The following is a 27,177-nucleotide window of genomic DNA, read 5'->3' as shown; positions in this document are numbered from 1 at the left end:
ACCTTTTGTAGCAGTTGTCTACAGTGATTATTTTTCTGAGCCATTGCTTGGATATATGGGCTGGTTCATAGGCTAGTTTCCACTGCAGTCTCCCACAACAGGTATCTTCCAGAGAACAAGTGACTGACTGGACCAATGAGACAAGTCAACTCTTAATCCATCTAACCAATCCTAGGGCAGGGCTAACATCTAAATAACAGCTTTCTGATTCTTGTATGTAAATTCACACCACAGACTATGTCTACACTGCAAAGAAAAACCCAAGGCACTGAGTCTCAGAGCCTGGGTCAACTGACTCAAGCTCCAGGGCTAAAAATAGCATTATGGAAATTCCCAGCTGGGCTCCAAGACTCCCTGACTCCTGCCAGATTTCAGAGCCCCTGCTCCAGCACAAGCAGGAGTATATACTGTGCAGGGTAGACATACCCTTAGAATAACAGTGGGACTTTTCTGAGAGCAAATGCAAAGATGAGAGAACAGAATATACTCATCTTTCAGGCATTAAAACCAGTAGCTAAGTCACAACCATCCTTGCAATAAGCAATCTATGAGAAACTCTTGAACTCTCCTTCCAGTTACAGTTTCAGGCTTTCATACCTGTCCCTATTGTTAGTCTCTCACAAACAGTACTCATTTTGTGCACTACAATGCTTCCGTGGCAATCAGCCGTAATGCTTTATGGGGCACTCTTGGTAACTGAAGAAATGGGTTTTAGGTGATTACCAAAAACAGGTTTATAGTCCCTCCCACCCAACAAGGTAAGTGCCGGGGTGAAGGAATCACTCTCCACAATAAAATCTGATCCAAAAAACCACATCATTTAGTGGCATCAACAACATTAAAGAGTCATCAGTTTTGGAAATCTAGTTCTGCTTTTAGCTTTGGGTCAGTAACCTCAGTGAGCAGAGCTGGCACCTGACAGAGAGCAAAGTTCAGATGAGGTTATGAAATAACATGCTATGCACGTCATCTTAAAACACATTACCCCTTGTTGCTGTAGGGGCAGTGACAACATACAAGGATCTCAGCACATGGCTAGAATGTTTTGTAAACAATCTTTAAATATTAAAAAATATTTTAAAAAAGCTTTGTTTTAAGGCCACCTAAACTGAGTGGTCCTTCCATTCAGTAAGGATTAGTGTGGTGTTACTGCCGGGTCTCTTCCCACATAAGTCTGTGGCCTGATAGCAGCTGCAGCATGTTACAAAGGAAACTCAAGTTACAGTGTTGGTAGGGATCTTTTCCAGGTTTTGTTCTTAACAGCTGGAAATTGCAATCAGGTCTCTTCAGTTGCCTTTCAGGTCCCCAGCAGTGGAAGCAGAGAACACTCTCACAGAATAGACAGTAAATGTTTACTTATTCCCAATAACACAGCTGTAGCTGGTGGAGTCTGATCTAGCAAACTCACCAAGGGGAGCTCAGTAGTGAGACTAGAAAGCTCGGGTAGAAGTTCCAAGGCTTTCCCAGGCAACAGGTTCATGAGTCATTATACACTTTCACCTTCCTCCTCCACACTCTGAGAACCCTTGTAGATGTCCTCTGGGCCCAGAAGAGGCTGATGTAGACATGACTGGTGTTTTTCTGCTCCCCTCCAAAAAGTATGCAGGTCTGCCCTTCCTTGCTTCAGAAAGAGGGGCAGCAGGTCTGGGGTGAAGGGGATGTCTCTGAATGCATGCAAAAGGAAAATGCCAGAGACTATGGTTAGAAAGCCACTTATAGTGCCAATTATGTTGTGTAGGACCATGTGTTGCCACTCCTTGAAGAGGATGGCGGAACAAGTCATGACAGCTGTGGTAAACAGGACATAGTAGATAGGTGTGACCACAGATGTATTGAAGATGTCCAAGGCCTTGTTCAGGTAGTTAATCTGGACACTGATGCAGATCACCAGGCAAATCAGGAGTATCCAGCCCAGCGGTTCTTTCAGGACCTGCTTCCCAGCAAACAGCTCCTTCAGTGTGATGCCCAAGCCCTTGACACAGGACACTGAGAGCGAGCCAATGGCAGAGCAGACCAAAACATACACCAAAACGTTGCTCCGCCCATAACGGGGCCCAGCCACGAAGATAAGGAGAATGGAGCTCACCAGCACACACACCGCAAAGGCTATAAACCCTTAGATAAGAAGGAATAATCATTAGGATTTGCATTAGAGTGGGTAACACTATTGTACATTTATGTTACATATACTTATGTGTATAACAGGACAGTGAGTGGAGATGCAAGATAGGGTGGCATGTGCCCCCATGGGTCAGTATACTCACCTTTCACCTTAGTGACTGGGGTTCAAAACAAGAAGTGGTTACATGTCAGAGAGATTTTAGGGCTCTCTCTATTCATTAGTGCATTATGGTCCAAGGCATAAGATTACCACACAAGTTGGCATGATTAACAGATTCTGTTATGGAAATACAAAAGCCTGGAATAGGGAAGCTACAGCTCAGGATGGAGGTAGAGATGCAGAATTGGCTGGGGGTAGGGAATAATACACCACTGATATAGTAGGGGGTGCTATAAATTGGGATAGTAAAGTATTGGCAGAGCTACATGGAGCCCAGGACTGGAACATCAAAATGCTGCAAATCAGGCCAGAGTGGTACTTGCAGAGCTGTTCAGGGATTAGGACTCTCCTGGGATAGGAAGGGGCGCTGCAGGTCAGGCGTTCTGGGGCATCAGCACAGTGTGTTTATGATGAACTGCAGCATGAGCCTGTGGGTTTTGGGGGGAGGGATTGACATGCTTTGCTCCCTTCCCTTCTCACTGCAGGCTTCCTCTCTGTACTGTCACTCATTCTTTCCTATCATGCTATTGCCCAAATCCCTCCCTTGATACCAACTTCCTTTCTCATATTGTGAGGTATTTTTTCCTCTGAGCTCCACCTCCCTGCAACTCTCTGTTTCCTTCTTTGCTTCTATTGTTTATTTTCACCTTAAGTTTCTTCTCTGGCCTTTCTTCTCCTCCTCCCACTAATGCTACCTCTCATGTATTGACAATCCTCTTTTCTAAACCAGCATTATATTAGGGTTAATTGTTATTGCTGTTGATTTTGCTACTAGTTTTGTGGTTATTCTTCCTTTGTAATGCTTGCTTAGCACTTTGGTATTAAAAGGGCTGTATTATAACCACAAGGGTCATGGATAGTGGTCTAAGCACAGGCCTAGGACCCAAAAGTACTGGAGTTCTAATCCCCGCTTTGACATAGACTCCTGTGGCCTTGGGAAAGTCAGTTAACCTCTGTCTTACAAAACATCCTGAAGATGAGAAGTGCCATTTCTTTTTTATTAAAATAAAATGCAAATATAGCAAACACTTGCATCATACTTCTTGTGTCAGATTTGACAATAACTAGCCTTTATCCATCTCAGTAGCACAGGTTTTCACTCTTAGTCTCCAAAAACATGAGCAATCTAATCTTTTCCATCACAGAGAAGGAGACTAATAAGCTATCATGGATCAATGGGCACGTTTCTATCACTTCAGTGCAGGGTAAAATGGAAGGATTATTTACTCAATTCTTCTCAGGCTAGACAAGTTATTCTACCTTCCACTGCCATTTATGCGAGGTGGGGGGTGGGGGGCAATTAACACAGCCCACTTTGTTTGGGTACCTGGATCTTTAAGCTTCTCTGCCATTGACTCCAGGCTGGATACCTCCTCCCCCTGTGGAGCATGGATTACCATCACTGTGGAGCCCAGAACACTCAAGATGCAGCCAATCTTTCCATGGACATTCAGGTGCTCATTCAGAAAGTAGGACGACAAAACTGCACTGTAGGATTGAAAGCAAAGAATAAACAAACACCAAGGGGGTGCAGTGTTTGAGGGAAAAGATAGGGTGAGGGTAGACAGCTACTTCCAGTGGTAAAGAGCAAAGGGACAAGTACCGTTTGTTCTTGTGTTGCTTACCTGACTAGAACACTTAGTGCACCCAATGGAGTTACTAGTGTTGCTGGGGCAAAGGCATATGCAGCAAAATTTGCTGCTTCTCCAACTCCCACTGCAAGAGAGACCCAGTCAGTCACAGGAGAGCAGCATAACTTTGGAGCCAACGCAGCACAATTCATGTCAGCTCATAATCACTGTGCAGTTAGTCACTGTACAGAGGCACCATCACCACTTGCTGATTCCATCACGATGCCATAATTTGTTATCTGCAATAGCACAGTCCATCTGCTTGAGCACTGTATGGACAGTGTAGACAAGAACTGAGTAAGACAAAGAGGTGGATGGTGAAGGAGAAAGCTTATTTACATATGGATATACTGCTAACCAGCATCAGTGGAGAAAAGAAATACTAACATCCTTACAGTTCAACATATATTTGTATAATTTTGCCTTCCTGTAATGGTGTCCATTGTGATATATTCCAGTCTTTACTTAGCATGACCTATGAAGGAAGGCTGAAAGAATTGGGTTTGTTTACTTTGGAAAAGAGAAGACTGAGAGGGGACATGATAGCAGTTTTCAGGTATCTAAAAGGGTGTCATAAGGAGGAAGGAGAAAACATGTTCACCTTAGTCTCTAAGGATAGAACAAGAAGCAATGGGCTTGAACTGCAGCAAGGGAGGTTTAGGTTGGACATTAGGAAAAAGTTCCTAACTGTCAGGGTGGTTAAACACTGGAATAAATTGCCTAAGGAGGTTGTGGAATCTCCATCTCTGGAGATATTTAAGAGTAGGTTAGATAAATGTCTATCAGGGATGGTCTAGACAGTATTTGGTCCTGCCATGAGGGCAGGGGACTGGACTCGATGACCTCTCGAGGTCCCTTCCAGTCCTAGAATCTATGAATCACGTCTGTGAATTGCCATGAAGCTCTATTGACTACCCAGCAACACCAGAAGCTAAGGAGCCAACTATGCAGCACATATGGCAATCTGCATAATGCCCTAGAATGCTTTGCATGGTGACAGAACTTCCAAAATGGCCCAATCACCTGATTAACTCAGTACTCAACTCTTAAGTGAGAAATTTAGAAATATGTAAGATGAGAGTATACAACATGGTTTGTTTAGACAGGTAACACCACTTTCAAACTGCTCAATGATAAAACAAGGCAGCTGAGCCTCGATTATGACAAAGGAAATAAGAGAACAAGACAAAGATAAATGTGAACAATCAAAAACCTTGACAACTAACATCTCTTGCTCATACTTCAGTTTCACAGCAAGTACTTACTGGACAGTAGTCCTGCCCACCAAAGCCACTCCCTCAGGTATGCATGACCTCCTTGTCCTGAGAAAGAAAGCAAGAGCAACAACAAATCCAGGGTGAGTTTCCAATGGCACAAGCTATACAAATAACTCAGGATCTCTTTTACCTATAAAGAAAGGAATGAATTTTCCTCTGAGGGGTGGGCTAATCCTCCAGAACTCCTCCTCCTCTGTAAATGAGCCAATTTCCAGATGATATTAGCACCTTTAAAAAAAAAAAAGCTTGATGCTGGTGAAGACTGCTGGGTAGCCATCCCTGGGGACAGAAGTCCAATTTATCCTCAAGAATAAGTACAGCATGGGCAGTGGCAGCACATGCTTCTTCCACTCTGCCTCAGCTATGTGCCCAACCATGCCAGGATCACATCTACAACACAAGGAGATAGTCTGGTCTTTATTCCATCTCTGGTGAAGATACCATCAAGGGTAGCAGCTGAAGTAAGTGTTTTTATGAAGCAAATACTTGCCTACTAAGAACTGGACTGAGACCAAACTCACATGATATAGTACACCATTAAGCAGTTGTCAGATAGTAATGTTTTTGGATTACTGATCTAGGCCAGACTTGGAGCTGAAATATTCCCATGGCACATCCCATTCCTCTGTCCAGATTAGGTATTTCTATTTCTTTTCCCTATTCATTTAAATTCTTGTCATTTGTCCCAGCCCTCTACAGATTTTGAATGCTGCACTTCTCCAGCTCTCTGCTCACAATACTGTGCAATATTAGACTGCACCTGGTTACAAGACACACTACAGCAGTCTGGTATTTCGACTGTATTAACAGCTCCAAGATCAAGAAAATAATGTGTCCCTTCTGGCTGATCTTAAAGTGACTAAGAGCTGTATTAAAGCCAGAAATGTTTTCACATCATCTAGCTGAATAGCAATTAGAGCTTTTTGAAGTTCAATCTTTCCAAATGTGTAGCGAGCCCCTGAAAACTCTCTTATTGTTCTACTCGGACAATAAGAACATTGCCTGTGGTGGGAACATAACTGTACAACCAACTGCAGCAATAAAGATGGAAGGTACCTGCCCTAATGGAGCCCCTGCTGGCCAACTTGAGAAGCCCTTTCTTCTTTAGTATAAAACTTCCTCCAATGAAAATACTTGAGGATAGAGCCAGGCCTAGTCCGATGTAGAAGTCGTAGCGACATGACACGCCCTCCATCACAGCCCCCTGCATAAGGAAGGAAGAACACTGAGATTCACAGAGAGAAGAGGGTTGGACATGTCCACCACACAAATCTAAGGAAAGTCCTAGTTGCAGGGTGTTCTCCTGGAACATGAAAGATTGCTGTACATGAAATAAACACTTTGTAAGGCAGCTTGTGGGGAGCTCTTACTGATCTCTACACCTTCAAGTGCTAGGGCCATTGACATTTCCATTTTCTAATGCAGCATTTCTCAAACTGGGGGTCCCAACCCAAAACGGGGTAGGGCAAGGCTATTGTAGGGGGGGTTGCAAGATCATCTTTTTCCTTGCTTTCAGAGCTGGGCAGCCATAGAATGATGGCTGCTGGCCAGGTGCCCAGCTCTGAAGGCAGCACCGCCACCAGCAGCAGTGCAAAAGTAAGGATGGCATGGTATGGTTACTTAGCTCTGTAGGCATGTGAACTGGTGCCACAAATGCTATGTCCAGTAGCGGGGTGTGTGTGTGTGTGTGTAAGTGTCATCACAGTCTGAAATATTTTTAAAAGAAATTTGAGAACCTCTATCCTAATGGACATCTACATGGGGGGGGGACTTTGCTCCTGAGAAGACAGTGTACCTGCAGTGTCTCAGTAATAATCATAAACCTGGGCACGACCTAAGACCCCTCAGGGTGCACAGGTGCCTGGAGCGGATTCTGCAGTTCCCGCTTGTCCCACTCGCGGGCTGAAACCCTTAGAGCCCAACTGCAACCGACCCCCAAGTGCCGCTCTCCGCTCCTCGCTGGGAACCAGGCTCCTGTTTCCGGAGCGAGTGCCGTACCCCGCCCGGCGAGCACCAATCTCCGCGTGCTGGGCACTGTCCCCGGGGCGAGGGGAGCGCAGGCAGCGCTGCGTGTCATACGCTGCTGACAGCCCCGTCCGCCAAGCGGGCCTCGCCCCTCACCGCGGGAACCCAGGAGCCCGAGTGCCCGGTGCGCCCCGGGCCCTGTCAGCGCAGGGAGGCACCACCTGCCCACAGTACCGCGACGCGGGACAGCAAGCACAGAGCCCGAGCCCTGCCCTGCCCTGCCCCTTCCCCGCCGGAACCTAGTGCAGCTCCCGACACCGCTTCCGCAGCGTCAGCCAAACCCTTCCTCCGGAACCAGCACCTCGCTCTTCACTTCCGCTTCCGGTACGTCAGCCAAACCCTTCCTCCGGAACCAGCGCGGGGAACGAGACGCCTAGCGGGGAGCGCGTCACTCTTGCCTTCCGCCCCGGTTGCTAGGGGCCCTCGCTTGGGGCCTGGTGAGTAGCGGGGAACGGGGAGCGTAGGCCCGGCCTAGGCCCCCCGGGGTAGCGAGATCCCGCTGCGCGCGCTGGCGGGCGGGTCCCGGGACCGTCTCAGCCCAGTGCCCCCGCCCCTGCCGTGCCCATCGCTTCGCCTGCCGGGCAGTTGCTCTGGCCGCCCCGGTGCCGGAACAAGGACACCGCCGAGCTCGTGTCCTGGGACCCAGCCGCTCGCCCCACCCTGAGCCCGGGGACGCGCCACGGGAGATGTCAGATCCGCCCCCAGTTACCGCGCTTCTTCTTTACAGCCTGTGTCTGGTCCCCGCTCGCCGTGTGAACGGCCCGGGCCCGGCCGCTGCCTTACATGGGGGGGTGGGCAGAGGGGTCCGCCCACAGGCTTGCAGGATCCGGGCCTCGTTAGCCCTGTCAGGGCTACTGAAATAGGGGTGGGGGGACTGGTATTTCCCCTTTCGGCTCTTGCAATAGCCGGGGTTGTTACTTGTGTCAATAGCAGGTAATCGCTTCTCACGCAGAAGTGCGATTTTTAAGTTTATTTTGTCCTGTTTTAGTCTACCCCATCACTTTTTATTTCATTTATTTTTAAAAAACTGATTTTCTTTTCTTTTTTTTCCTTTGGGCATTTGTATTTGGCTTTTGAATGATACAGATGTTTATAAACATTTGTGTGAAGCAAGAAGAGGCAAGATGACATCTACAAGTAATGAATTTGTTTGCTTATGTCTCTCTGGTGCTGGGTCTCTCTGTCTCTGCTTCCTCTCTACAGAAAAAGGATACTTCAAAGTCATAAGTTCACTGTGTTCCCTCTAACTCTTTGAAAGTATCCAAAGGAGAATAGCAAGCTGTTGGGGCTGAAATCGAATCTGTAGAACAAAGTACATACACTCCATGTATATATGACTTCTAAGGCCCCCAAGGAAAATCCTGATGCAGCCATAGGCCTTGTCTACACTACGGGGGGAGATTGATCTAAATTATCCAACTTCAGCTATGTGAATAACGTAGCTGAAGTTGACATACTTAGATCTACTTCCCGTGGGGTCCGCACTATGCGATGTCGCCTGGAGACGCTCTTCCGTCGACTCCCCTTGCGCTTCTCATTCAGGTGGAGTACAGGAGTTGACAGGAGAGCAATTGGCGGTCGATTTAGCGGGTCTTCACTAGACCCGCTAAATCAACCACCGATGCATTGATCGCCACCTGTCGAACCCCAGTAAGTGTAGACAAGCCCTTAGCTATGGATCCACCATTGGTGCTTCCTCAAGGAGATATTCCCATTGTCAAGGACTCCTGATATTTAAACACACAGTTTCTAATGTGGAGTGCAGGATTCCTGTGCTTCTGTGTTAGATTCACAAGCACAGAATGCTGCCTCCCTCAGGTGCCTCTTCCTGGACTTCTGCTTGAGAGTTATACACCTGGAATATCCTCCTTTCAGAGAAGTTCTGAGTATAATGAAAATGTATCTTTAGTGCATGTGATAAACTTAATGGAGCAGAATCAAAAGCATGTCTTTCTCCCTACAAGGCCTCCATTGTCTCTTATTGAGACCTGAAGATGACGTTATTGTTTTAGTGTTATAATAGCATCTTTTAGCAAGGAGAAGTGGGCAGGATGCCCTTCATGTCAATGGAGCACTTGCGGTTGAATATTGTTACAGGAGGCTTGTGCTGTATGTAGCTGAGCACTCTAAGCACCACCATTCTAGGAGCAAGACAGTAGGACAGGAAATAGTACTCTGAGTTTCTCCCCTAGCAGTGCAGAACTATTAGACTAGTATATCAGATACTTCAGGCAATGCATGATTTCACCTCTAATGTATTCTTCTGTTCACATGTAATTGTAACATCAGATACATAACTGATAGAGACACCCACTCTCTCTCCCTTTGTAATGTTATATTAAAGTTGCTCTCGTGAAAAAGAATATTGATCATGTAAGTTTTAGAAGCAGAACCTTATTTGATAGCACTTTTTAGCATCCCACCCTTAAATTCTAAGTGTTGGCCTAACTCTGTTCCTATTGAAGTAACTGAGAGCTGTACCACTGCTGTCAATAGGAGCAGTTAGGTCAACACTGAGGGTTTTAGAAAATCCTACCCTAAATGACTTCAGAAATGAATCCCATGTAGTCACAGAAACTGCTCTTTCTCTTTTCAGCTCTTGTCTCTCATTTAAGCTCTTCTATGCTGTGTGTGTGTGTAGGCATAAACTCTTATATCGCGTCCCAAATGCATCCTTGTGATCAGGAATATTTTGTACTTTCTTTTGATTCATATAAGGGAGATCCTACAGAAACTTGGTGACAGAATGTAAACACTGGGGACCAGCAGCAGAAATTCTTTAGCTTTGTCAATTAAGGAGTTTCTGAGTTAAGTGTCTATCCCATCGGTGTCTGTATCTCAGCAGCCGGCACATACAGTTCCTAGTAATATAACAGGGAGAATATCCACTTTATTTATAAATGCTGAGTAGCCATCAACTGTCGGAGGTCAAAACAGACTGAACAAACATCTTGGTGACGTTGTGTTTTATCTTGTTTTCTGACTTCAAGAACTAAAGATGAGTAAGAACAAGGACGACGCTCCCCATGAGCTGGAAAGCCAGTTTATTCTGCGGCTGCCTCCGGTAAGAGACCCTTAGATCTGGGCCAGTCTAAAGAGGACAAAGTGGGAGGAACATTCCCACACAAGGCTACCATCACTGCAAAAATCACCAAGTTCCCAAGGCACCCATCCAGTCCAGCCCCAGTTTGGAAGGTGCAAAGCAGCAACTCAAGGTAGAGAGGGTTTAAAGAGATGGGTGAAAGCAATAGGAATTCTACAGACCCTGTTTGAGATATCAAGACAGATTGGCTATTTGTACTGAACCCCTGCCTGTTTGTAATGTAGCTCCCTTAAATGACACCTCGTAAACCAGCCTTCTACCCATTCCTGTTCATGTCTATGCCTGTGAGATGCATCCGGGTGCACTGCTGCTTGGAGAAACTATGGTGTTGTGAAACAGATCAAGGCAAAGTATTTAGAAGTGATAGTTCAGTTGGTCCTCATTGCCAGTGATCAGTTCTTTCATTCACTCTTGGTGCAGTTAATCTCATTCAATAAATGCTTAATCTGGGAAGAAGCTTCTTCAAATAACACACTGATGAGGCATCTCCCCTTGACCCTGATGGAGCCCCTCTGGTTATCCACAAGGGCATTGTAGAGGAGTTGAAAGAGTGGGCATCTGAGTTCTGCTGAACGGGTCTGTCACTCAGCTGCCCTATAAATAAAATAGACATGTACAGTTCATAAAAACATGGGGTAGCTTCTGTTTTCTAAGGGACGTTAAACCAGCGATAGAATCTTTCCCAAATTACGTTAGGTTGCTGGCTGTGAAGTACGTTGGGAATAGCAGAGCCACGAGGTTAATGCACATTTCTAGGAAAAGTGCTCTGCTCTTCCTGTGTTTAATGGTGCTTTTCAGTTGAGTTTCTGTGTTTAGATGAACGTATGGATTAAAATTGGGTTTGAAAGCAGATTATCTCTTTAGCTGTTCTATCAGCTAACGCACACAAGTCTAGTCCTATCTCATTCATCTGCTTTTTCTCAGGAATATGCCTCCACTGTGCGGAGGGCAGTACAATCTGGAAGCGTCAACCTGAAGGATAGACTTACTATCGAATTACACCGTGAGTAGCCAAGATCAGCTGCCTTTAATCTCTCAGCTCAGGAGCGAGTACTGTAGGCTTTGAAAGAGTGTGACTTGATTTGCAGAGCCCAGAGTGGGAAGAGACATCAGGGCTTCTCTGGGGATCATGCAGACTTGCTGAGAAGGGTGCACTGGTGGAAATGTGCCCGGCATCAAACCAAGAACTGGTTTCCCATTGGGAGACCCAGAGGAGAAGTTCATCTTAGTGAAGTAGATGAAAGCTGCACACACCCCAACTGGACAAGCTTCACATCTTGTGAGAACCTGCTTGGCCAACAACCTCAATAAAGAGGGTATGCATAGAACAGCTCCTTTTTAATGTGATTGGCCCGAGCTGTCTGTCACTTTTCTCTGCACCTCACAAAATGGGCATCTCACTGTTTGCCAGAGATTGTGATGTGAATATTTGTAGTTCTGAAGGTAAAATACTATTGATTCGTGCAATGCACTAATCACATGGGTAGAGCCATCTTACTAACACGGGTATAAGTCATTGGCCCTGGAGAAAATCCCAAGAATTTTCTTTCTAGCTCAACTCCATCAGCAAATTCCCAGTCCTGCCCTGGAGGACTCAAAGGCAAGAAAGCTCTGCCTCTAGCTGTTAGAATAGCCATAGCTGTAGAGCATACCCCACTGTTCCTTCCTCTCCTTCAAAGGTATTTTCTGTGAGTCTATCTGTAGTTATCTTGCTGCTAAGAGCATCACAGATTTCACAGGAAAATGCCAGACAGTTCTGTGCACCTCCAGTTCACTCAGGAGTTTTAAAGTGTTTGGCCCAGGAATGCAGCATACGGGTTAGCCATTTACTGGGCTGGCCACTGCATTAATTTGTCTCTTGGTTTTCTGCAGCGGATGGGCGTCATGGGATTGTCCGTGTAGATCGCGTCCCCTTAGCTGCCAAGCTGGTGGACCTGCCCTGCATCACCGAGAGCTTAAAAACCATAGATAAGAAAACATTCTATAAGACAGCGGATATTTGTCAGGTATGGGCTGCCTATTCTATTCACTCTGGTGTCCTGTGCTTGCTTCCTTCAGACAAAAGTCTGACCCTTTATATTATGGCAGTGCAACATATGGTACCCCACTGCTAATTTCCACATCCTCAGAATGTGAGTGGAGCAGCTGTGGTGTAAAATTTCCCATCGCAGCATAGCAGTTGGCAATTTCTTTCCTGACTTCTGCTCCCTTCTAACTTAAGAGAAGGTTGGTCGTAAACTGATCCATCCACAAAAGGTGATTTTGTCAGCTATGCCAGTGAATCCCAGAGGCTGACTACATGCTGCAGGGAGTAGCATTTCCTTGTATATGTTGTAAATGTACCAGCCTTTAATTTAATTGAGTAGCTCTGCTCTCACATTATAATCAGCTCCTTTGTGTTCTGGGGCTTCAGATGCTCGTGTGTACTGTGGACGGTGATCTCTACCCCCCTCTGGAAGAGCCAACTGTGAGTACTGACCCCAAGGCAAACAAGAAAAAGGACAAGGACAGAGAGAAGAAATTCATCTGGAACCATGGCAGTGAGTAGAATACAGGGTGCTTTACCTATCTTACTCTGGCGTGACCCACAGCTCCCACTGCTCATCTCCCCCCCCCCCCCCCGTCCTTCCCCTCCACCCTAGACAATGCAGGGGTAGTCTGCCAGGGCGCCTCACTCAGCTGTGTAGTTGAGAACCTTGCCCTCAGCCCACCAAAGTGCTGCTGGATCTCTCACATCCTGGAGTGGGAGTTTCCTGTACTCAGACGCCGTGAATCTATCATGCACGTGACTTTCCCCTGAGATCACGTGCCTGACACACAGCCTGTTTCCTTTGTTCCAGTTACTCTTCCACTGAAGAATGTAAGGAAGAGGCGGTTCAGGAAAACAGCTAAGAAGAAGGTGAGTTGCATCTCCTCATCCATGGTGGCACCTATGGTGTCAGAGGTGCCCAAAGGTGGGGGACAGAAGAAGACACTAGTACTGTGCGTAGCTGGGTCAGGAGCGTAACAATCTGTCTTTGCACTATGAATTCTTATAACATGGGTTTTATTCACTTTGCTTCACACCTCACTCAGACAGAGCACAGGGGAAGGCAACTAGGACATTTTAACATTTTCTTGGCAATCTCCTGGCTGAATTTTGAAAGATGCCCTGGAGTGGGGAAAGCCCACTGTGCAGGAGTGGATTGATTCTGTGTGTCCATTTTGCATACAGTGTGTCTCTTCTTTCTGAATTACTAGAAATATCTGCATAGAAACAAGAGAGTTTATCTGCTCCTCTTCTTTCCCCACCTGAAATCCCAGTCCTCTGTGTGGGGCCCAATCATTTCTACAGCAACCAGCTACGATGTAGCACCCAGAATGACTTCAGAAGGGAAGTGGGAGCAGAAGAACCCTTCCAATCCTGTCTTTGTGCAGAAGCCCCCAGTAATAAAGCACTCTGGAGGAGAAATGAAGCTATACTAAGTGGCTGCCTATTGTGGGACAGGCTGGGAGAATTAATTCCTCTCTGCTTTGCACTTCACTTTCACACAATGGAGCAATATTTCAATGTAACGTTAGGGAAACCAGACCCTGGAAGCACTGAGACTTTCCCCTAGGAGAAGTGCAGCAACACTTAGCCGGCATTCCCAACAAATTTAATAATCATAAAAAGTGAAACCTTGTTGTGATTCAGCAGGTGACTTTCAAACCTGGGAGGCCTTTCACTGAGGATTCATAAATGAATTCAGCCTTGGGGAGTTCTCATGTGCCATACAGTCAGGCCAGCTTTTATTCAGAGGTGGTGTTGGGAGTGTGAGAATGGAGCGGAAGTCAGGATAGTGAGAAGATTCAGCTCACTCAGGAGCTTTGAGGCAAAGAGGAGGAAGATGGAACACTGTCTTGAAAGGCAGGTAGTGGCAAGGGAGAGTCTTCCGGTGGGATATGGGTGAGCTCAAAGTCTAAAAGAATAGAGTAAAATAAAAGAGCCTTAAAATAAGGGGCTGGGATGGGGTGAGGTGTGGGAGGCAGCCAACAGCCAAGATACTTCTGAATTGGAGAACTGTCTGTCCAAGGGTGTTTAACACCGTCTCTTCTCTCTTTCCCCTCTCTGGCCCAGTACATTGAGTCTCCAGACGTGGAAAAGGAGGTGAAGCGTCTGCTGAGTACAGATGCTGAAGCTGTCAGTGTCCGTATCCTTTCTTCGATTAACTCTGCAGAGCAGGAGAGTGGCTGAGGAAGGCTCAGAGGAGAGAGAAGTTAAGTTGATCTCACAATACACATGGGTAGCAGCAGGCAGGACATGAGCATGTAACAGACACTGAAATTATAGCTTGAGCTTTACCCTGTTCAAAACCTGCTGCTTCTCCTCAATGACCTCTCTCTGGCATTCGTCACAGCCCTCCTTGTGCTACTCCTGACGCTGGGGTAACTGGTTGCATCATCTCCAGAAGACAGCCCTTCACAGAAATAGGCCTGCAGGGCCAGATTGGCCACATTTGCGTGACCCTGCCAACACAGTGCAGAATTAGAGAGGGATACCAAGAGAGACTGGAGTCATCCCTGGGGTACTGTTAGCTGGAGAACCTCTTCTAGCACCTTGCTGTCAGTGGGCTCTTGCTGGTACCACCGTCTGTCATTCTTCTGGTTTTTCCTTGACTCTTCTGTATCTGCTCTCAGGCTGGGAGGTCATTGCTGAAGATGAAACAAAGGAAGCAGACAACCATGGTTCACTCACCGGCTTGGACATCTCCTCTCCTGGGATGTCTGGCCACAAGCAGGGCCATGGCTCATCGGGTACATTGATGAAGGCTTATGCTTTTAGTAACATCATTTTGCTTCCAGAAGGCAGGGTCACCTGGTTTTGGTCTCTATGGGGTAGTTACACATGGGAGATGTATTTTATCGTATGAGCAGAATTGGATGCTGAGATTGTGTTCATTGGTATGAGAGAACAGGACAATAATAGTTTGGTCAAGCAGATATGCATTTGCCATTCTAGTGAACATGGCAGAAGAGAGAAAATCAGTATTTTCTGGGTCTTGAATTAGTCTACTTGTAGTCTATTGGATCCCATAAGGAAGGTTAAGGACGATAGGTGTGTTTAGATAGACACTGGATACAAAAAACTATGCCTGACAGCCATAGGGATGTGCAGTGCCTTTCAGGGAGAGTTGAGGACACACTGGAATCTGATGGGAGTTCATCAGCTCAATGTTTTTCTCCTTGTTTCACACCACTAGAACATGATGAACTGCGGGAGATATTTAATGACATCAGCAGCAGCAGTGAAGATGAAGATGAGAGAGATCATCATGACGATGAAGATTTGAACATCATGGACACAGAAGAAGACTTGGAGAGGCAACTGCAGGACAAACTGAATGAATCTGATGGGCAGCAGCAGGAGAACGAGGGAACAAACCAGATAGGTGAGCAGTCTTAGGCAGTGGTAGGTTGGTGCCGAGGATGGGCAGTACCCTGGAAGGCTTGGTGCCGGGGGGATTGGCAAGTTGCTGTGCTAGTGCTATAATTCAGACTATGGTGTGGATCATTTCTGCTGTCTCCCTTAGCCATGGGGATCCAAAAGCAGATTGACAACCTGAAGGGTAAACTCCAGGAGACCCAGGAACGGAGAAAGCGCCAGGAAGATCTCATCATGAAAGTAGAGAATCTAGCCCTCAAGGTGAGTGCCGTCCACCATCTGGTACCTTTCCTTCTAGCCCAAACCATGCATTCTTTACGGGGTCCTGTTCAGCTCAGCTGATGCAGTGAAGGTTTGGAACCAGCAGGCATCCAACCCTATTGTCCCAGAGTAGCCCATGGCCTTGCCATGTGGAATTTAAGATGAAAGTGGCTATACGAATACATTCCAGCCAGTCATCCATGGATGACCTGAGACTGATGCAGAGCAAACCATGGAACTGTGCTGAAGAAGATAAGGGTCCTGCAATCCATGCTATGTTCCCTTTACTTTGCTGCCTATCAAATTGCGACTGCAGATTTGTTCTCTTTACATAAATGGCCACTATTGAGAAGCACCAGCAGTTATGTTCTTGCTTGTGTCTTTCTTCCAGACCCGTCTCCAGGCTGTGCTGGATGAATTCAAACAGCAGGAAGACCGAGAGAAGCAGCAGGTGAGGAAGCCTCTGTTACTGTCTCCTCTATGTTCCTGTAGAAGAAAGCAATGAGTGTGCAGTGTTGTGGGGTGATGCTGAGTGATTCTCAGCATTAGGAAGCAACACGTTGCACGCTTGTTCAGTAGTTTACTGTATAAAGCCCTCTGAGCCCTGCACCACACCACCTCAGGCTGTGATCAACAGCTGCCACAAGCTAAGCAGGGCTGTACCTGATCAGTACCCCCATGGTAGAATGCCTACAACCAGTGGAGCTGCTGGAAATGGTGATACAGTAGGTGTAGTCTTCTCTCCGGAACATTAGTTAGCCAAGTGACGTTGTTCCAGAGGGTGCTCTGAGGCTGAGCTTGCCATATTTAGAGTGAGATGTAAAATGAAGACCCTGACCACATGTGTCCATTAAAGATACAGTAGCGCTTTCTGAAGAGTAGGGGTAGCTCTGGTCACTTGGCAAATTACCAAGCTGGGTAACTATATTCTGCTGCTTTACATCTCTCCCTGCAGTTTCAGTTGAATACTGCAGTTTCCCCCCCCCCCGCACTTACTGGCTTGCGTAATGTTGTTTGCTGTAGACAGCTGCAGCATTCCACCCAAGAAGTGGCTGCATTTCAGTTGCGAACAAACCAGTTTTTACATCTGAGCCTGATTTTTAAAAACATGCTCCGAATATGTGCACACAGCTACTCCAGTTGTGTAATCAAATCAGATGTTTGTGCATGTAACTGGTTATTTAACATGCCATTTAGGGGCAGAATAAGACTCATGCTCATTCTGCACCTCATTTAGGCATGGGTATTTCTGTTCAGGCAGTTACATGTAGGTGTGTTCATAGAGACCTATAGTTTGTAAAAAGTTTTGGGGATCCCTTTGAAAAGAAAGAAGAGTATTATTACCCCTTTGGTATGAGAGAGAGATCTAAGAAGTTTTAAACATAAAATATCTCTAATGCTTCACTCCTTCCCCTTCCAACCTTCTCTCCACAGCTCACCTCTCTGCAAGAACAACTGGAATCCCTTATGGAGAAGTGAGGAGGGCTTTTGATCAGGGTGGGAGCTATACCCTCCAAGCAGGCATAGTGCTGAGATGGACGCTTCACCCACGGGTTCTGGAGCCATCCTCTGTGTTGAAGACCTGACGTTACTGGCATGACCTCACTGCTGATAAGCCTACTCCTGTTAATGTTGGCACTCTGTATTCTCCTGGACACTGTTTCTAGAGCTGCTGGCTGATATTCCTTGTGCTGGACAGTGCAGCCCAAACCATTAACCTTTGAAGAAAGAAAGGCACTAACCTGCAGTTGGTTCTCTGAGAGCAGCAGAAACACATGGCTAGTGGTTTAGCTGCACTGCTGGGGGAGATCGTTCCTTGACTAGTTTGACCCATCTTTCTCTCAGTGGAAATCATTCATACCTTAGAACGCTCCTTCAAAGGCACTTTGCTTCCCGACAGGCTAATCCACAGCACTGTTGCTCTGGGTCACCTTAGCTCATGGTGCCAGAAAGCTGTGCTGAGCAAAGGGCAGGAATTAACCCCCCATGCACTGCGCAGGCCTGGAGGAGCAGAGCCAGGTCAGTGCATCACCTGGTTGTTGCTATCATCTGAGCCTGCAAAGCAGCATTCCCTGAGCGGGGCATGTGCTTCCTTAACAGACTTTCTGATGGGTCTGCAGTGTTGGGAGTTTGTGCCCATGCTTGGGGAACATCTGCATGAACAAAACTGGAATGAATAAAGTGTATGTGTTTCCAACCCTGCTCTGTCCTGTAGTGCTCATTTCCTCAGAGTTGTGCTGTGACTGGCACTGTCCCTTTGCCAGCTGGAGACTGATGGCAGCAGAGCTCCCTGGTGCTTGTAGATGTAAAAGTGGTGGGGTGCTGCAGCAGCTTTGCCTTCTCACTCAGCGAGCGAGCTAGATACAAATGGGACCCTCCCAAGGGACAACTGGGAAGCTGCTATTGTGCTGTCAGTGTGGGGGCGTTCCCCCCCCGCCCACTGGGTAGAGCCCTTGTGAGTAGGGAGCTTTCTCTAATCCCAGATAGATTAGGGAGGCCAATCCTAGATTAACCTGGCAGGGGATTGGAAAGGCAGTCCAGTCAGCAGTTGTCAGAATGCATCACGGGGTGTTGGGTGGGAGGTTCTTCCTTACCACAGGGGAGGAAAGAGTAAGGCGAAGACAGAGGGGTAAGAAAGTATAACAGATAACAGGGCCACTCTGGCTCCTTAAGGTGGTTACTGTACAGCACAGTTCTCTCTGCTCCTGAACGGGCGAACTCCACCTAGGGGAAGTCCAGGGAGAAAAGGCTTTAGGGTGCAGTGCAGTCACAGCCTCATGCAGGGTGGGCAGCCTTAAGCCAGATATGCAGTAGCTAAAGACTGTTAGATGAGCCACAGGAGGAAGAAAACTCATCCCAACAGACCGGAATCGAAGAAACACTCAGCTCCAGGAAGAGCGAGAACAACAGTGGGTGTGACCAGCAACCAAAGAGGTGAGGAGGGAGATCTGCCAACAGCTTCAACATGGATGAAATGTACCTGCTTAATGTGGAAGGAGTCAAGAAAAAGATTTTACATGGAGGCCGAGGGGAGCTGCCGCAATTCAAAGATGGGAGCAAGGTAACTACTCTCAGCAAGCATCTCAAACTGGCTAAGGAGGGATAGAGCAGGTCAGATGTTATCTCATACCCTTGAATGACAGCCTGTATTGGGTTCCCCAGCAGCTGTCTCCCAGGCTCTCGGGCTATAGATGGTGACCCAGAGCCCTTATTACTGAAATCCTCTGCACGTGTGTCTCCTTTAAAAGCACTTGTAGTCAGAAGTGACTCTAAAAATAAAAACAGCTGATTTCTTCTCTCATTGAGTCCAGATCAAATTAGCTGAGTTTACCAGGCAGCAGGTTTTTCTAACTGCAGGCATTGAGATTCCAGCTGTGCTCTGTCTGCCTCCTTCATCAACTGCACTAATAGGTTCTGCCACTGGAATCCAGTTGACAGCTTTGTATGCTGTAATCCAGCTCAGGCTCCTGGAGCCACATTAGCACAGCAAACAGAAGGAACAAAGCTAAGGGATGCATGTAGGGAGCAGATAATGGGAGTGACCGGGTGCCCCTTGTTTGTGTAGAGATAGCCACATTCTAAGCCTCTAGCAGTGGGACCTAATGTTTTTCTTTGTGGTTAGCTTGCAGTAACCCCTGCTATGAAGTGTGCATGCTATATTTGCAAGGCACTGCTGTGAGGAAGTTCACTCTACTGGAGCCCCGAGTTGGGTTAAAAAGAGGTATTGGCAGAGAGCAACTGTATATAATATGAATAAATAGCAGATGGTGGAGTGCCTCAAAGCCTATCCCTTCACCCCATGAGAACAGCTGAGTGAACTAACACTAAGCTGGGGTCATGGTCATCCCTTCTCAGTGACCCAAGGGTGGGATTGAGCCAAGTTTCAGGGTGGAGAGGGGAGGGAGAGAAGGCTACTTACTACTTCAGTGACCTGATCCCAGACTGTCATGCCTGCAGCTGACCCACTCTGCACTGGTTTCTCTTTGGTGCAGCTCACATTCCACTTTCAGACGCTAAAAGACGACTTTGAGCGCACGGTGATAGACGACAGCCGACAGGCTGGCATCCCCATGGAGATCATCGTGGGGAAACTGTTCAAAATCGAGGTGTGGGAGACCTTGCTAACCTCCATGAGGATCGGAGAAGTGGCAGAGTTCTGGTGTGACGCTATTGTGAGTGACAACCCCCATGGCTGGGAACACCTAGATTTCAGACACTGATATACACACACACACACATTGTGCATGATCAACACGTTGACACCAAAACACACCGGTATGAACACTTACACGTGTGCACAGCCCACAGATACATTCTGGGCAGGATCGCACTGGCATACACATCTGTACCTGTCTTATGCATGGTTCCGTGCACCCTGCAGCATGTAACTGGGAGCTGGAGCACTGGGCTGCATGTCTTCTCTCACCAAGTCCTTTTATTCCTGAGATTTGGTGGGTGCAGGTTCTAACTCTAGGACAGACTGAAAAGCCCCAGCTCAGGCTGCAGTTCAGCCCTCGAGGGAGAGGAGCCATTTATTTCTGCTGTGGCAGGTAGCTGCTTTTACAGTATTCCTGGCCTGCTGTCTGAATACCTGACCCAGATTCCAGGCCCCAGCCCTTAAGCCGGGGGGTTTAACTCCACTTTCCCCCTGCTGAGAGCAGGTGCCTCCCATCACCATCTCACCCCACCTGCTCTCAATGGCCCCCGGGCTAGGGGGAATGTTTTGTACATGTGCTTGAGCCAAGGTGCCTTCCCCCCTCCCCCCCCAATGTTTCAGCACACAGGCATGTACGCACTGGTCTCCAAGGGCATGAGGAGGATTGCGGAGGGCAAGGACCCCTTGGAGGGGCAGAAGCACCGCTGTGGGATGGGGAACATGTTCGACTACCACAGCACGGGTTATGTGGACCTGGATGAGCTACAGAGGGCCCCCCAGCCTCTCATCTTCATCATGGAGCTTTTCAAAGTAAGGCCCGGGCCAGGGGAGGAAAGGCAATTGGGGTGAGGGAGAGCAAAGTCGGGACAGACCACGCGATGCTCAGCGTGGCACAGCCTGGGCTGGTAGCCCCTCTGGGGCAGGGGGAGCCCTGGGCCCAGCTCTCCTGGGCATGGTGTGAGGAGCATATGGGGCCAGTAGTGTGAAGGTCTGTTTCCCCCCCCACACACACACACACCCCAGGTGGACGACCCCTCATCCTATAAGCGGGACACATGGGCCATGAACAAAGAGGAGAAACTGTCGGCAGTGCCCGTATTGCACAGCGAGGGCAACCGGCTGGTCCTGCTCAAGAGGTACCAGGAAGCAGCAGCGAAGTATCAGGAAGCAGTCATCTGCCTGCGGAACGTCCAGGCCAAGGTGAGAGCCACCCCGCTGGATGCTGCAAATGGGGAGGGGTGGGCTGGCGTAGCACTGCCGCCCAGGGTGATGGGTCAGAGCTCAGCTGGAGCAGGGACAGCCACCTCCTGCTCTGGCTTCTTGTGCCCAGCTCCACAGCATTCGTACGTCATGCCTAGCACCGCTTCCCTCCTCTGCACAGCCCCTACCGTCTGCACATGCCCTGCCTGCAACATGCAGCAGTGAGCTGGCTGCACTGCCCCCCCCCCCCCCCCCCACCAGCTATAGAGCTTCGGGAGGTCCTCGGCAGCCAATACGATTCCTAAGACAATAACAGCCCTGTCTGCCGGTCGCTTTGCTCACACCGTGGCTCCATGTGGCTGGGAGAACCTGCACTCCTAGGCCTTCGCAGTGATGTTTTCAGGGTACAAAGTCCTGCAAACTAAATCAAAACAAGTCACTGGGAAAGGCCAGGCAGGGCTTGCTGCAAACAGCCACTTCTGACCTGTGGCCTCCAGCAAGGAGGGGAGCCAGAAAGCTCCGACAGCGGTTCTTGGAACGGCATACTCAGCCAGATGGCTGAAGGTCGTGCATGCACTGGGATGCTCCCAGCAAGCACGCTCCATGCTGGCTGTTTTACTTCAACAGTAGCTACTGTCCTCCATTTACCCCAGTTTGCCTGCAAAGCCCCCGCGGGATGCACTATGTATTGTTCCTGGCTACGGGCGCTCTGTCCCTTTGAGAGCTCTCTGCCCAGCCAGAGGGGTCTGGTGTCTTCACGCTGCACATTGCTGGTTTTGTGAACAGGAGAAGCCCTGGGCTGAAGACTGGCTGAGCCTGGAGAAACTCATCACGCCCCTTGTGCTGAATTACTGCCAGTGCCAGCTGGAGCTGGGGGAATACTATGAGGTCTTAGAGCACACCACCGACCTCCTCCAGAAGAACAATGGTAATCGCCTCGCCAGCCTGTCCCAACCTTCCACTAGGCTCCCAGAGAGGGGCTCTTGTTCTCATGGGACTCTGCATCCAGCGCTCCTGTCACGCAGGGGCTTCCTCTCTGCTACCGATCCCCTGGGAGGTTTTCAGCTGCTCCCTTCCTCCAGCACTTACATTCGTGTAGAGAAGGCATTTCAGGGGCGGGCCTCCTGGCTGGAGGAGTATTGCCTTCCATGGAATTCAAACCCAGCCGGAGCACAGCTTGAACTAGATCCATAGAAGGTTGAGTCAGTGATGGAAGCTGACATGCTAGTGCAGAGTGGCAGATTCAGGAACAGCTGGTAGCCTTCACTCTGGCTGAGAGGTTGGGTTGGTCACTGGGTGTTTTCCTATCTCTCATCTGCTGCTTTCCCCTTGTGAGAACTCTGTCCTGGAAAGGGAATATTGTCACACCAGGTGTAACAGCCTGTGGCACTCACTGCCACTAGATCCGCAGGCCCAGAGCTTAGTAAGATTACAGAAGCCAGGCTTGGATGATGAGAACATCTCAAGTTAGGATAAGAAACCTTCACGCTTCAGGCCATGAGCAAACTGGTGGTTGACAGAGGCTACTAAGAAACGTCCCAGGTGGGCAAGCTATGCTTTACTTGTCCCCTCTGAGCTTGCTTGCACCTTCCTGGGAAGCAGCTGTACTGGCCAGACACTGATACAGGACTAGATGGGTGCTCTGGCAGTTCCTACAGTGGAATCCTGCTGCATGGCAGTGAATTAAATGGGAGCCAAGCTGTAGAGCAGTGTAGTGCTACAACGCCCTGCTGCGATTGCCATAGGAGTGAGCGGAGCCTAGATCTTTGTTCTGGTGCAGCCCCTTTGGGATACTCAGCACCTGCAGCAGGAGGCTCCAGGGAAAGGAGCTCAGAGGCCCTCTTCTGCAGGCAGGACAGGGGTGCGTGATGGCCGAGCAGGGCGAGAAAGGAAAGGAAATAACCCCACGCTTCTCTGCACTTGACAGAGAACGTGAAGGCTTACTTCAAGCGCGCAAAGGCCCATGCTGCTGTCTGGAACGAGAAGGAGGCACGAGAAGACTTCCTGAGGGTGGCTCAACTGGACCCGTCACTGGGAGCGGCTGTGAAGAAAGAGCTGAGGCTGTTGGGGGAGAGGATGAGAGAAAAACATGTGGAAGATCGGCAGAGATACCAGGGCCTCTTCCAGCAGCCTCAGCTCAAAGGGGCAACAGAAGGGAAGGGGCAGTTGGGAGGAGATGGGAATGCTGGAGCTGGCAAGCAGGAGGGAGGAAATTCTGGGGAAGGTAGGGAGGAGACAGGACTGGGAACAGAGAGCTCCACAGGCAAGGAGGAAGAACAAGACCAAGGAATTGCTAGAGCAGAGGGGGGTACGAGAGAGGCAGGACTTGGAGAAGAGAACACACACGCAAAGAGGGAACAAGGCCTGGGGGAGTCTGGGGCAGAGACAGGACCTGGGGAAGAGAGTGCCAGAGCAGAGAGGGAAGAGCCAGGGGAAGGAACAGACCAAGGGAATTGTGGGGTCGATGGCAGGATGGAGGAGACAGGATGGGCAGAAGAGAACATAGAAGCAGAGAGGGAAGAGTCAGGGGAAGGAACACACCAAGGGAATTCTGGGGTTGATGGAGCAGGGGGAGGACAAGGAAACTCGGAGACAGGCCTTGGAGAAGGATTTTCCAGAGCAGAGAGGGAAAGAGCAAGCCAAGGTGATTGTGCGGCAGAAAGTCATAGCGTTCATGGCCAGAAGGGACCACTAGAGAGAGGACTTGGAGAAGAGAATGCCAGGGAGAGTCATGGGGCAGGAGCCAGAGAAAGGAGCTCAGAGGCAGATAAAGAATGGGGAGGGAGAGCAGGAGGTTGCTCCAGCACTAAAGCAGCAGAGCAGAGCTTGGGGGAAGGGGTTGGACCTGGGGCAGAGAACAGCAGGACACTTTGAGATGAATGTTGAGAAATACAAGATGCTTCCTTGCTAACACACTGGAGGGAGGTCAGCACTGAGGGACAATGCTGCCGTTCACTAGGGCTGCCTAGGCAGGCAAAGAGAGGTGGGCAAAGGGTCCCAGCCACTATCAGTGTAGTGCAGGACAGCAGAGAGCCCAGGAAGGGAAATTCAATACAGGGGGCCCAGGGACAGGCTGAAATAGTGGGGGACTAGCAGGTCCAGCTGGGCTGCTCTGTGAGTAGTTAGACTCTGGCCTGAACAAAGAGCTCTGGCTCAGTGAAAGGTAACTGGGTATTGTCTGGAGCTCTTTGCCATCTGTATGGTGCAGGCTTCCTCCCAAACCCTGTCACTGTTGAGCCACCAATGAAAGCAGGATCTGACCACATAACCTCACTCAAAAGTGCAGGAGCCAAGGCTGCCAACTTCATCTTCGTGAATCGGACTGATGCCTCATGCACCTGCTCTCCCAGCCCGCCCTGTGCTCGGTGCTAGAGCCCGCGCTCACCTTGTGCTGGGTCAGCAGTGCTAACCCCTGTACTGCTTCCTGCTGCTCAGCTTGCTCACTGAGAAATAAAGTGTGTCCCTGGCAAGGCTCTGGCAGGATTCTTTCCTGGCTATGATTGGCGTCTCCGAGCCAGCAGGCTCCCAGGCTGCCCCGGAGACCAAGGACACTCCTGGCCCCTGAAAAGCTTTGCTTTCCCTGCATGGATCTTCCTGTTTGTCCCAGCCTCCCAACCAGCCCCAGGAGAAGGTTATTTATTAAACACAGACAGCCCTACCTGAGCTCCCAAGAACAAGGCCGTCTGCCCCCAGAGCTCACTGTCTGAAAGCGGAGGCAGAGGGTGGAGCTTACTGTTTTCACTTTGTCTTTAGGGCAGAGTTGGGGGAGGGTGTATGGGGAGCAGCAGGCAAGAAGGGGGGAAATTGTCCCCATTTTACTGGTGTAATCCCTGGAACCAGAGGCTGGATTCAGAATGGGAGGCGGGATGGGGAAGTTACTAGTGGCCATAGGCTTCTGATTTGCCCAGAGCTCCGTCTGCATTGGAATTCAGCACCAGGTCAGGACCCAGTTCAGCTCCCCCTTTTCCATATGGTGGGAGGGGGCTCCCAAATGCTGTGACTGAACTGACCCTGGGAGGAGGCTTGGGGAAGGGAACAGGGGAGGCCCCTGTAGAAGTACAACCAGGCCTGCTGAGGGCTCATGCTGTTCCACCATTAGTAGTAGAGACCGCTGGCTTCTGCCTATTATAAATTAAAAGGGCGAGAGGGATAGGCTGGGAGTTAGGACTCCTGGATTCTATTCCCAGCCAGGGCCGGATTAACCTTTTTGGGCCCCCATGGAGGCAATGAAGCATGGCACGGGGAAGTCAGTCCCCAGAGCAAGGGGCCAGCCAGAGGCAATGGGGCATGGCATGGCAGGGGCGGCCTCGCTCCGCCCAATGCAAGGGCACTATTTACAAACCAGCAGTTGCCAGATGCACAGTGGCCTGCCTGGCCCTGTGCTACCAGCATGCCCCTTCCCCTTGGGAGCAGGCCCATGCCACACCACACAGCCCCTCCCTCCCCCCCCGCCCAACATCCCCCAACTCCTTATGGCCAGAAGCCCCCCGGACCCACGCACAAATGCACAGCACCCTGCACACCACCACCCCTGCCCACAGCCCCATCACAACTGCCCAGCACTCCCCCACAGAACCACCGCTCCCTAGTGCCCCAACACACACAGATCCTCCCTGCCCCTTCGCAGCCCAGCACTCCCCTATACTCCCCACAGACCCACTCCCCCAAGCTCTGCCTCCCGGCCACACCGGCCCTGCTGGGAGGCGACTGTGTCTGCCGGGCTGGTCCCAGGGCCGGGAATCACTCCAGTCCCTTGGGAGTGGTGCGATCAGCCAGGCCAGGACCTGCCCCGGCCAGGGTCCCTCAAGACGCACTTGCCTGGAGGGGCCCAGCCAAGCCCTCCGCACTGTCTCCCACACACACACACCTGGCTGAGACTGGCCAGGCTTCTGCACCAGTCCTAGGCGGTTCAGCTTCGGGGAGAAGGTGAGGCCCCACAGGTGGTAGGAAGCAGAGACTGCCCAGAGCCAGAGGTGCACTGGGGTTCGGCCAGGGGTCAGAGAGGAGCGGGGGGGGGGGGGGGGGGGGGGGGCAGCAGACGGGCAGGCTGAGAGGAGCAAGTGGTGGGTGGGGGGAGCCAGCGGGGTCTCAGGGCGCAGTGCAAGTGGAGCTGACCGGGGCCCCTTCTGAGCATGGGCCCAGCTCCATGGAGCCATTGTAAACCCGGCACTGCTCCCAGCACTGCCTTGGGCAAGTCCTTCAGCTCATCTGTGCCTTAGTTTCTTCATTTGGGGTGTTGAGGCATAATCAGCTTGTAAAGAACGTTGAGATTCTCAGGACAATATGCCTGGACCTGTTAGGTTAAGGGCAGGACAAAGGCAACTGAAAAGCCAGGCTCCTGGCTAAAAGAGTAGAAGGCTAGGTAAAACAAGTACCAGCCTAGAGTCACTAGAGCCCAAACCGTGTTTGGAGCGGGGAGATGGAGAAGGTTTGGCAGGAGGAGGAGAAATCTCTTTCCAGGGTTTTCTGTCTCATGGTGCACTTGGGATCCACTGTTTGTTTTTCCACATGACAGGGAAAGAAAAATTGTCTAAGATAGGAATGTGGGACTTTACAACCACGGCCATGGGTTTGAGCTATTTTTTTAAAATTGAGCAGATTTTGTCAACAGAGTTAAGCTATCATTAGAGAAAAGCCTCCTTTACATAATGACCCCTTTGTGTATCCAGACTCCTAACTACTTGCTGCTAATGACAAACATTCACACCTGCAGAGCCAGCAGTGCCCTGGGAGAGGGAGCTGGATTCTGGTCTGGCCTAGTTTCATATACAGAATTGTTAATGAAGTTCCCATTGCAGAGCCATTAGTTCTGGCAACGATGCATGAGCCAAAGAAGAAG

The 27,177-nt window shown here is 49.4% G+C and overlaps 3 protein-coding genes across 12 annotated transcripts; 2 read left to right on the top strand and 1 right to left on the bottom strand.

Annotated features, from left to right (window-relative positions):
* Positions 1-1,338: 1,338 nt before the first annotated feature.
* LOC112118008 (magnesium transporter NIPA2-like) lies at positions 1,339-7,520 on the bottom strand. 6 transcript variants are annotated; one of them, XM_024216205.3, is made up of 6 exons: positions 7,454-7,520; positions 6,246-6,393; positions 5,178-5,234; positions 3,907-3,997; positions 3,609-3,769; positions 1,339-2,115 (listed from the first exon to the last, which is right to left on the bottom strand). In XM_024216205.3, the coding sequence occupies exons 2-6, from the start codon at positions 6,382-6,384 to the stop codon at positions 1,487-1,489; spliced, it is 1,077 nt and encodes a 358-aa protein (XP_024071973.1). In that variant the 5' UTR covers positions 6,385-6,393; positions 7,454-7,520; the 3' UTR covers positions 1,339-1,486. The 6 variants fall into 6 exon arrangements, with proteins under 6 accessions (XP_024071973.1, XP_024071971.1, XP_024071972.1 ...); XM_024216203.3 differs by lacking the exon at positions 7,454-7,520 and adding an exon at positions 6,985-7,389; XM_024216204.3 differs by lacking the exon at positions 7,454-7,520 and adding an exon at positions 7,188-7,389.
* A 28-nt stretch (positions 7,521-7,548) lies between these two features.
* TAF7L (TATA-box binding protein associated factor 7 like) lies at positions 7,549-18,179 on the top strand. Of its 4 annotated transcripts, none has more exons than XM_024216199.2 (13): positions 7,549-7,651; positions 8,301-8,351; positions 10,205-10,278; positions 11,242-11,320; positions 12,190-12,323; positions 12,731-12,857; positions 13,158-13,216; positions 14,417-14,489; positions 14,977-15,093; positions 15,540-15,728; positions 15,870-15,982; positions 16,374-16,433; positions 17,417-18,179. In XM_024216199.2, the coding sequence occupies exons 2-13, from the start codon at positions 8,339-8,341 to the stop codon at positions 17,459-17,461; spliced, it is 1,083 nt and encodes a 360-aa protein (XP_024071967.1). In that variant the 5' UTR covers positions 7,549-7,651; positions 8,301-8,338; the 3' UTR covers positions 17,462-18,179. The 4 variants fall into 4 exon arrangements, with proteins under 4 accessions (XP_024071967.1, XP_024071966.1, XP_024071968.1 ...); XM_024216198.2 differs by having other exon boundaries at positions 14,411-14,489; XM_024216200.2 differs by lacking the exon at positions 8,301-8,351 and having other exon boundaries at positions 14,411-14,489.
* A 690-nt stretch (positions 18,180-18,869) lies between these two features.
* Positions 18,870-24,743, top strand: LOC112118003 (aryl-hydrocarbon-interacting protein-like 1). 2 transcript variants are annotated; one of them, XM_024216192.2, is made up of 7 exons: positions 18,870-19,043; positions 19,975-20,154; positions 20,760-20,948; positions 21,162-21,338; positions 22,125-22,266; positions 23,266-23,793; positions 23,884-24,743. In XM_024216192.2, the coding sequence occupies exons 1-7, from the start codon at positions 18,948-18,950 to the stop codon at positions 24,210-24,212; spliced, it is 1,641 nt and encodes a 546-aa protein (XP_024071960.2). In that variant the 5' UTR covers positions 18,870-18,947; the 3' UTR covers positions 24,213-24,743. The 2 variants fall into 2 exon arrangements, with proteins under 2 accessions (XP_024071960.2, XP_026508840.1); XM_026653055.2 differs by lacking the exon at positions 23,884-24,743 and having other exon boundaries at positions 23,268-23,650.
* The last annotated feature ends 2,434 nt before the right edge of the window (positions 24,744-27,177 follow it).

The sequence above is a fragment of the Terrapene carolina genome, unplaced genomic scaffold (assembly GCF_002925995.2).
Source record: "Terrapene carolina triunguis isolate 2854851 unplaced genomic scaffold, T_m_triunguis-2.0 Scaffold131, whole genome shotgun sequence".
Lineage (NCBI taxonomy): Eukaryota > Metazoa > Chordata > Testudines > Emydidae > Terrapene > Terrapene triunguis.
The sequence above is the reverse complement of the archived record's forward strand: the minus strand, read 5'-3'. Positions and strand labels throughout refer to the sequence as shown.

Coding starts and splice junctions, on each gene's coding strand:
- LOC112118008 (XM_026653057.2), bottom strand. CDS start 6,825: ATGCCTACAGAGCTAAGTAACCATACCATGCCATCCTTACTTTTGCAC. Junction 5,235..6,245: donor CAGGGGCTCCATTAGGGCAG/GTACCTTCCATC, acceptor TTTCTTTCTCAG/GACAAGGAGGTCATGCATAC. Junction 2,116..3,608: donor AGAGAAGCTTAAAGATCCAG/GTACCCAAACAA, acceptor TTCTTATCTAAG/GGTTTATAGCCTTTGCGGTG.
- TAF7L (XM_024216198.2), top strand. Junction 10,279..11,241: donor TTATTCTGCGGCTGCCTCCG/GTAAGAGACCCT, acceptor GCTTTTTCTCAG/GAATATGCCTCCACTGTGCG. Junction 12,324..12,730: donor AGACAGCGGATATTTGTCAG/GTATGGGCTGCC, acceptor CTGGGGCTTCAG/ATGCTCGTGTGTACTGTGGA.
- LOC112118003 (XM_024216192.2), top strand. CDS start 18,948: ATGGATGAAATGTACCTGCTTAATGTGGAAGGAGTCAAGAAAAAGATT. Junction 19,044..19,974: donor AATTCAAAGATGGGAGCAAG/GTAACTACTCTC, acceptor TCTTTGGTGCAG/CTCACATTCCACTTTCAGAC. Junction 20,155..20,759: donor AGTTCTGGTGTGACGCTATT/GTGAGTGACAAC, acceptor CCAATGTTTCAG/CACACAGGCATGTACGCACT.